Source organism: Haliotis rufescens, unplaced genomic scaffold, assembly GCF_023055435.1.
Source record: "Haliotis rufescens isolate VD_foot unplaced genomic scaffold, xgHalRufe1.0.p SCAF_18, whole genome shotgun sequence".
Lineage (NCBI taxonomy): Eukaryota > Metazoa > Mollusca > Gastropoda > Lepetellida > Haliotidae > Haliotis > Haliotis rufescens.
Window position 1 is genome coordinate 26,042,092 of NW_025963868.1, and position 10,096 is coordinate 26,052,187.

Genomic DNA, 10,096 nt, shown 5'->3' on the forward strand with positions numbered 1-10,096 from the left:
ACCCCTATCTCTCTCTCTCTCTCTCTCTCTCTCTCTCTCTCTCTCGCACCTACCAAAGTTTGAAGACTAAACATCATATAAGAAGAAGGCTTCATCATGAAAAGTCCATTTTGCCCAAAGAATTTACAAATAGTCATACACCTAATGCATGTTTGATCTTCCAGTGAATGGTAACTAATATATTGTATATTTCCGCAGAACAGTAACCAGTAACTAACCCAAAGTCATGTTTGTTCCCAAATATGTGCACTGCGGTCGCTTGCAGCATCCCTGCAGAAACAGGGCAAATGACATTTTTAAATCGATTTGTTACACACCTCAATCATACCTCTGAAATTGATCTTGTAATAAAATGAACATACAGACAGCATCAGACACAGGGGGATACGATGTCATGCATCAACCAAGTCAGCGAGTCTCAACCCCTCTCTCTTATCCCCCCTCTCCCTCACCCCCTTCTCTCTTCCTGTAACCCCCTTTCTCTCTCATCCCCCCTCTCCCCTGACTCGTTCATCCTTCTCTCTCTCATTACCCGTCTCTCTCCCTCTCTCTCACCCTCTCTCTCTCCCCCCCCCCCCCCCCCCCCCCCCCCCCACACACACACACACACACACACACTCTCTCACATACACCTAAGTTACAGTGAATTTAAAATCGATTTGCTACACACCTCAATCATACTTCTGAAATTGATCTTGTAATAAAATGAACATACAGATAGCATCAGACACAGACACCAGTGGCTGCCAATATCTGTAAGGGCTGCTGAGAACATCATTTTTAGTGTTCGTATGAGTTAGGCAGTCACTAAATCAAATCTTGTCAATTACAGTTTAGGAACAATCACAACATTTTGTAAAACATCTTTACCGCCCCATGTGTTGACTTAATGATAACAATATCCTTTCTGCAAAGGGTCGATTAGACTTTATTTAGGAGCAAAATGCATCTTATTCATAATTATTTGTACTTAAAGACTCATACCTGTTTCGGTACGCAACACTTTGGCATCCATGTTTGAAATTCAGATGGTTCGATCGTACGTCGTTACGTTTTGTACGTCGATATGCCGCGCGCAACAAGCGTAACAATAAAAAGAAACACGGCCGACGGCAACCTACACAGATAACCATGCGATTCTGATCACACCGATATGAATCCCCCTTGGTCAGCGATACAGTTATATAACAGATTTATTTGATAACAGTTAATGACCTCTGGTCACTATATAAATGCGGACATGGAAACGGACTAGACGTTCTCTTTCGCCCATCGTTCCAAGCTGCAACTTTTGAAGCCGTCTTCACACATCTATCAATTATACAGGTGAGTCCAGCCCTCTTTAAACTGGCTACTCGCACACAGTGTCGAGCGATGGGATCGACAAATGGGCAAAGCGTTAGCTCGTTGAGCGAAAGGTCCGGGTTCGACTGCAAGGATTGGTACAGTCTGTGAGGCCGATCCTTGGTGTCACGCATTGTAAATTTGTAATCTTCAATAATAATAATAATAATAATTATAATAATGATGATGATGATGATGATGATGATGATGATGATAATAATAATGTATATCATATCTTCCTTGACACAGACTTGACGATGTCCCTTGGGAAGTTATGCGGTGTCGCTGCAGCCTTGCTTGTCATGGTAACACAGACGGAGGGTGCGTATCCGCGAGAGAGTCCGCGAAACTGATTACATGAATTCTTAAATGAATTAAACTTTTTTAACCGATCAACTGATAATGTTCATGACCACATCAGGGCAACCATGTGATGCTGAAAAGTATAATTTGTTCCTCAAACTTCTAGAAGGCAATGTTTTGCCTCAAGTTTGAAAGAAGAAAAATGTTCAGAACTGAAAAAAGCGTTGAGTAAATACAAAACCGCGTTGCCCTTCCTTTCAGAGAAAAAGAAATGTCTCAAACAAAAGTCTAAAATACAACTGTACTATTTCTCGCGTTACAATCTCTACAGCTATTAAACTGTTGTTGGGGCGGTTGGGTAGCCTTGTGGTTAAAGCGTTCGCTCGTGACGCCGAAGGCCCTCTGGGTTCTACTCCCCGCATTGGTACAATGTGTGAATGTGTGTATTCCTGGAATATTGCTAGACTGGCGTTAAACCATACTCACTCTCCAACGCCACATTCAGCAGCATCCAATGTCTATCAATTCAGCATGTAAATAATTCTGGTGTGGCAGAGCCAGTGGCTGATAGCATGAGCAGTTGTCCACGTCGACGACATACGCTGTGATAATTAGCCAAGCATTACATCCCCACATATCAATGTGGCTGTGTTACCACTGTTCAAAGCCGTGTTGAACTTAAGCCTCTCAAAGACGTGTACAAGGAGCTCATTCAGGGACTTGACCAGGAATTTTCACTTTCAACAAAAAGTAGAACCGCCACACTGGTCTATCATATGATCACAGTTTTGTTTTATAGTGACCTTCTTCTCCAGCTGCTGCTTGCACGAACAGCACCGACTGCGGCGTCAACGCCAACTGCGCCAACTCCACCTGTGTGTGTGATCCTGGGTATCAAGGAGATGGCGCCACCTGCACCAGTGAGTACCATCAGCAGGGAGACTTTCAGAACATAGTGCTGATCACAGCCGATGCAATAACGGTTAATCTCCGAATTAAACGCTCTCGATAACATTACACGTTTTACCGAAAAGAAATTGACTTACGAATTTAACTGAAACGAAACACATTGATAACACCTGATTATGTAAATGCACCTGACAAAAGGTAAATTGGTTAGTTATTTGCTGATTATTACATTGAAATGCATAGTGCGACCAAAATACGACTGTTTACCTATCACCGTGGACAAATATGATAATGAAATTAGACAAGACTTGCGAAAGTGTACTTGTCAAAATACTTGAGTGAAGATTTTGTCTAATTTTATTTATAAGACATTTCCTAATTACTAAATGTAAATGCACAATTCGATCAAATATGCTTACCCAATTGCGTGAATCGATGATCATGATATCAATCACTGGATTGTCTGGTCCAGACTCGATTATTTACAGACCGCCGTCATATAGCTGGAATATTGTTGAGTGCGGCGTTAAACAACATACAATACAATGTGTGAAGCCCATTTCTGGTGTCCCCCGCCACCGTGATATTGCTGGAATATTGCTAAAAGCGGCGTAAAACCATACTCACTAACTCACTCACTAAACAACAAACAAACTAACATATAAAGTTGGACAAATATGCTTACTAACATATCACGACGGACAAATATTTTATTGAAAATAGACAAGGTTTTACAGACTATTCACCTGATCTTTGACGTCCTTGACCTTCAGCTATATGCAGCATGCTGGACTTCCTGCTGGGGGTCGGGTTCCGCGCCCTGCCAGGGGACTGCAGTCGCTTTGTCCAGTGTGACGTCACAATACCCAAGGTGCAGTATTGTAGCTACGGCACAGTGTGGAGTGACGTCATCAAGGCGTGTGTGACACCAAGGAACGGCAACTGCAGTAAGTAGTAGAACGAAACAACATCTGCATCAGTTCAAGTGTTAAAGGTCAATAAGCAGCGGTTTCAAATTAGGAGAGATTGCATTATGCACTATCATTATATTCAGGTTGTAACGGGATCGAAAAGAATTTTGATCATACATGTTATGTTAAGGTTTATATTATTTATAAAAATAATACTTTTTGATGCACGTTGACGCCAGATACGTAATAGCTTATACAGCATTTAAAAAAGTAATCATTTTTATCAGCATAATAACGCCAATCAACACACAATCAAACATGGAATTTAACAAGTTTATATTCGACTGCACAAAAGAATCAGCCATATTTTATGTCAATCTGTTTCTCATGATGACGTCATGTTTTCCAGACAAGTGCAGTGGACAGGCTGACGGCGTCGAGCTGCCCTACCCCCTCATGTGCAACTCTTACTGGCAGTGTCAGGGTGGGGTACCCCGTGCCATGTGCTGCCCTGTCAACAACACCTTCGTGGATGGATCGGGGTGTGTCAGTGGGTCATGTGCTGACACCTGTCCTCCTGCCCTGGCTAATTACACAGCAGGTAAATTCCAATTAATATACTCCTGCCCAGGCTAATTACACAGCAGGTAAATTCACGTTAATATACGCTTGCCCTGGCTAATTACACAGCAGGTAAATTCACGTTAATATACTCCTGCCCAGGCTAATTACACAGCAGGTAAATTCACATTAATATACTCCTGCTCTGGCTAATTACACAACAGGTAAATTCACGTTAATATACTCTTGCCCTGGCTAATTACACTGCAGGTAAATTCATGTTAATATGCTCATATCCTGGCTAATTACACAGCAGGTAAATTCACATTAATATACTCCTGCCCAGGTTGATTACACAGCAGGTAAATTCACATTAATATACTCCTGCCTAGGCTAATTACACAACAGGTAAATTCAGATTAATATACTTCTGCCCTGGCTAATTACAGAGCAGGTAAATTCACATTAATATACTCCTGTCCAGGCTAATTACACAGCAGATAAATTCACGTTAATATGCTCATGTCCAGGCTAATTACACAGCAGGTAAATTCACATTAATATACTCCTGTCTAGGCTAATTACACAACAGGTAAATTCACATTGATATACTTCTGCCCTGGCTAATTACAGAGCAGGAAAATTCACATTAATATACTCCTGTCCAGGCTAATTACACAGCAGGTAAATTCACATTAATATACTCCTGTCCAGGCTAATTACACAGCAGGTAAATTTACATTAATATACTCCTTTCAAGGCTAATTACACAGCCGGTAAATTCACGTTAATATACTCTTGCCATGGCTAATAACACAGCAGTTAATTCACGCTGATATACTCCTGTCCTGGCTAATTACACTGCAGGTAAATTCACGTTAATATACACCTGTCAAGGCTTATTACACAGCAGGTAAATTTACATTAATATACTCCTGCCTAGGCTAATTACACAGCAGGTAAATTCACGTTAATATACTCCTGTCCAGGCTACTTACAGAGCAGGTAAATTTACGTTAATATACACCTGCCCAGGCTAATTACACAGCCGTTAATGAACGCGAATATACTCCTGTCCAGGCTACTTACACAGCAGGTAAATTGACATTAATATACTCCTGTCCTGGCTAAGTACACAGCAGGTAAATTCACGTTAATATACTCCTGCCCAGGCTAATTACACAGCAGGTACATTCACGTTAATATACACCTGCCTTGGCTAATTACACTGTAGGTAAATTCACGTTAATATACTCCTGCCCTGGCTAATTACACAGCAGGTAAATTCACGTTAATATACTCCTGCCCTGGCTAATTACACAGCAGGTAAATTCACATTAATATACACCTGCCTTGGCTAATTACACAGCAGGTAAATTTACATTAATATACACCTGTCAAGGCTAATTACACTGCAGGTAAATTCACATTAATATACTCCTGCCCAGGCGTATACTAACAGGTAGTATGTTATCGATATACTCCTGTCTAGTTACATTAAAGTAAAGTGACATTTATGCAGTCAGGTCAAGGCTTATTATGCTACAATATAAAGTGTTATTTATAAAACAAATGTAATTCATCTTCCGTAACAATGCTTAATTATGTTTAAATGAAGAGTTATTATGTGAATTATCTTTGCCATCACACAGATCCATGTGAGTTTGCGCCCTCTAGCGACGGCCCCGAGTTTTACATGGAAACAGTAACCGGGTTTGGTCTCATCAGGAGGGACTGTCCCCTCGGCACCAACTTCAACAACGTCACCTGCGGCTGTCACGACGTCGTGAATGTCCCATCATCTCCACGTAGGTGTCAAAACCGATCTTCTTATTGTCTTACTACAAACTGTATGCATAAATGAGTTTCTTTTTCCAACACTGCCTGCCCTCATAGTTAGAATTATGCATTCCAGTGTGCCCTATGATGGCTGACATCTACTACGACAACGCTACAACCGCTTTTGTTGACAACTCCACCAACGACGCCTGGATCCAGGTCAACAACGTCGCACTTGGCAACCAGGCAGTGTTTTCAGGTTCCAGTAGTCTGGCGGTTTTCGCTCTGGCTGGTGTCACGTATGGCTCCAATCTGGAAATCGACACCGTCTTCTCTGTCAACCCTTCCTCTCCCATCAACGACCAGATTGTCCTCCAGAACGGCAAGTGTGACGAGAACGGACCTTCCTTCATGCTCTACGTCAACGACGTCCCTGGCAACGGCTCCATCATGGACGTGACCTTCACCCTTCAAACTGGCAACTCCGTCGTCGAGATCAACTCCACCTTGACGATCGACGTAATAATTTCTTTATTAAAATATTATGATAATACATAAAAGCGACAAAGCATTTCCATAATCATACGAAACCTTTGTTCAAAGAGTCATAAACACATGCAATGGCGAGTCAAGGGTTAACCTGAACAAACATGGGAATATGTGGTACAATTCAAAATAGGAAGTTGCATCAGACATAAATTTTGTCATTGATTCGAATTCGTCAAATATGGAAATGTCCCCCACGTGTCTTCGAAAAACGTTCTTTAAGCTTCACTGCGACCTTACATGTTGAGCTAATTCTACCACTACCTGTGTTTTTCAATTAAGTATTTAATAACATGAGGGGCGGTCGGGTAGCATAGTGGTTAAAGCGTTCGCTCGTCACGCCGAAGATCCGGGTTCGATTCCCGACATGGGTACAATGTGTGAAGCCCATTTCTGGTGTCCCCCGCCGTGATATTGCTGGAATATTGCTAAAAGCGGCGTAAAACCAAACTCACTCACTCACTCACTAATAACACGTATTTCTTGTTGACAGTAATGCACATATAATTTGGTTAAGACGAATAATAATAATGTGCTGGTATATTTGTACACAGAAAACCACCAGAGTGAGGGTTGAAGTCAAGTACCCAACTCGCAGCAACAGCAGCACCTACTCCTACACCCTGTTCGACGACGACACCGACATGTCTCTCACCTCCGTCACGGACGTCATGCCTGTCACAAGTGAGTACGACTTTGAATTCATGAAAATAAGTTATTCACAGTGGCACAGACCAAAATGTGAATTCTTGAGTGGATCTCTTGCTGACAAGGAATAAAATAAAAATCCACTTAAAGGCCGTCCATTTAATGGGTGTGTGTTGTATCGGGGACATGATGGATGCACTAAAATATCTGTTGTAAACTAACATTAGTTATAATTTGTCTTCGCTTACAATCAGAGGGGGCGGTCGGGTAGCCTAGTGGTTAAAGCGTTCGCTCGTCACGCCGAAGACCGATGTTCGATTCCCGACATGGGTACAATGTGTGAAGCCCATTTCTGGCGACCCCCGCCGATATATGGCTGGAATATTGCTAAAAGCGGCGTAGAACCAAACTCAATCACTCACTCACTCCAATCAGAGGATATAATGGAATGTGTTGAGGGGGCGATCGAAAACGTCTCTAGCAGAATGTTGTCTTGAGTTTAAGTCGGGTGTTATTGCCATTATTATTTCAACCTTGTAGCCACCATCACAAGGAAGAACGCAGCTCTACAGATCGGGAGTGGAGACTGCACCAGTCAAGGATTCTCTGGGTTTGTTGGATCCATCTTCAGGGTACGTATTTACACGTTTCGTTACATTTTCCATGTTGTTATTTTGTTGAAATAACTCCCAGGTGAACAACACAACGCATTGCTCGATGTCACTGACAATGTGACTGACATGATGTGACAATATTTTGCTTCTGTGAATAATTATAAGGTCTTTAAAGTATTTTCTTGTTTTTCAATTCACGTATTTCGCTGATATGTTTTTTTGAGTTTCTAAGCCTGTTGAGTTTTCAAATAAGGTTTCGTTTTTGAACTGATTTCAACTTTTTGCACACAAATTTGCCATTTCCGGTGTGCCTGACTCACCGGAAATAGCGTTGGTCACACATTCACTCACTGACTCACCAAAGTGTTGCCTATTTCCCTGTGCATGTGCCTCTTAACACAGGTAGCAAAAGTACTGTAAGTCCCTATTGACCCCAGCATGGTGATCTATCTTCTGATGCTGGCGATCTATAGCCTTTTTTTATATTGTACTGTTTCATTTAGTGATATCTTTTTATGGTTGTATGCTAGTTTTAAATATAAATCTGTGATATTCTAGTAATTTTACTGTCCAGCGATGATTTTATTTAGTTTAAATATATGTATAAATAATGTTACATATAACTTCTACATATAGGGGTGAAATACTGCTGATGTGACGTAAAGCACTCACTCACTCACTCTTAACATCAATACTTATACTCCTTGTTTGCCGCTATATATATATCTCATAACAATGTTTTTAGTATGTTAACGATCTTACTTTCAGACCGGAATTCGCAGTTGCGGCATGGGCGTCTGAACTTGAAGCAGTGTCGACATCCAGACAGGAACGACTTACAATGTTGTTCGATATATGCAACGTGACGTACAACGACTTTCTGAGATTTTTTAATTTGTATTTATTTGCTATTGTTTTGTATTATTTATGTTTTACGAATAAATTATGTTCTTCATAAAACAAATGTTTGTTGCACATGTATTTATATGAAACGCAACTGTGCTGTCACAAAACGTTTCTAATTTTTTAGATAAATGACATCAATAAATCAATGACCACGTTAAGTTGAGATGCCTTCCGCGATCTAATGATTGCCTTTATCGTGTAAAATACTGTATACATTTTTTACTTAATTTAAAGCGTGGGGAATGAACAAAGCACTAACTATAAATAGTTGAGTATTATACATAAACATAAGATTGCTAAGACCAATTCTTGAATGGAAAAGGGGAATGGAGGTCACATATGAAATAAACGGGTATCACCAAAACATAATATTTTCATGAAGCTGAAAGACTACAAGACCTTCATGATCAGCACTGTCAATGAATACTACGTTCATTGAAAGTAGACAAGATTGTGTTGTGGGTAGATGTCAATTTAATTGATATTAAACACATTTCCTTGTGACAGAAGGTCTTTTTTCAATTGAGGGTCTTATCACAAAACCTTAGGAACGTAACTATTACAGTGTGGGGCAGGACCAAAAACCTGGAACCTTTTAGAGGTCATGTTGCCGAGCACGCTCACCCATCCAACTCCTCTCCGCAACCACGTTATATGATTTGTAATAAGTACCACAGTGGGTGTCACTATTTAAAGCATTTTCAGTTTTAATAATATTAAAGTTAATGAAATCCTACATATAGGTTAGGTCACATTAATAGTCTTGAATATACAATAGAACACAAGAGGTGAGGTGGAATGGGGTTTAACGTCGCGTCCAAGATTATTGCACTTATATAGCGACGTGAATGCACGTGTGTGTGTGTGGCTGCTTGTACTAGTCCGGACTGATGCTGATTTTTAGTGCTAGCTCACTGAGATACCATGCCGCAGTTTAACATGAATACCCCACTCAGACACAGAATACTGACTCCCAGCCGACCAGTCCTTGTTTTAGCCCCTTAATGCCGAGCGCCAGACAGTGTAACAAGTACCATCTTTGAACGTCTTTTGGTATGACGCGGCCGGGGATCGAACCCAAGACCTTCAGCTCTCCGGGCGGACGCTCTACCAGTAGACCACGGAGGCGGTCATAGAACACAAGAAAATATGGAAAATACACTGTGGGAATGCTGGGTTAGAATCTGCTTTGAGCAGTGTTTCGATTATTTCAAGCAATGTCAACTTGTTGTGGGAGGAAATACCGAAGTCATGCAGGTCTTAGATGTTTACAACGTGCACTGACAAAGTACCACCTAACGCAAGGATAGCATTCAGTTATAAACTAACCAGCCGACAGGATGACAATACCAGTCAAAGTACAAACATCAAAACCTACGGTTGAAACTCTAAACCATTTACACAACCATATATAAATTGAATGAGTGAGTGAGTGAGTTGGGTTTAACGCCGCTTTTAAAAGTATTCCAGTTATATCGCGGCGTGTCAGCTTAATGTGAAAGGAAAGCCCGAAGTGATGTAGGTTTCAGACGTTTACCAGTTCGGTGAAACCCACGAACACGGGTATGGTGCTGA

The 10,096-nt window shown here is 41.1% G+C and overlaps 1 protein-coding gene across 1 annotated transcript; it reads left to right on the forward strand.

Annotated features, from left to right (window-relative positions):
- Nucleotides 1-1,255: 1,255 nt before the first annotated feature.
- Nucleotides 1,256-8,575, forward strand: LOC124132997 (protein PIF-like). The gene is made up of 10 exons (XM_048398488.1): nt 1,256-1,326; nt 1,594-1,665; nt 2,463-2,567; nt 3,330-3,503; nt 3,877-4,068; nt 5,681-5,836; nt 5,944-6,326; nt 6,908-7,037; nt 7,542-7,633; nt 8,384-8,575. The coding sequence occupies exons 2-10, from the start codon at nt 1,602-1,604 to the stop codon at nt 8,414-8,416; spliced, it is 1,329 nt and encodes a 442-aa protein (XP_048254445.1). The 5' UTR covers nt 1,256-1,326; nt 1,594-1,601; the 3' UTR covers nt 8,417-8,575.
- The last annotated feature ends 1,521 nt before the right edge of the window (nt 8,576-10,096 follow it).

Excerpts from the sequence above, each read along its gene's own strand:
- LOC124132997 (XM_048398488.1), top strand. The coding sequence starts at position 1,602 with ATGTCCCTTGGGAAGTTATGCGGTGTCGCTGCAGCCTTGCTTGTCATG. Across the intron at positions 5,837-5,943 it reads GAATGTCCCATCATCTCCAC|TGTGCCCTATGATGGCTGAC; the intron begins GTAGGTGTCAAA and ends TATGCATTCCAG. Across the intron at positions 7,634-8,383 it reads TTGTTGGATCCATCTTCAGG|ACCGGAATTCGCAGTTGCGG; the intron begins GTACGTATTTAC and ends TCTTACTTTCAG.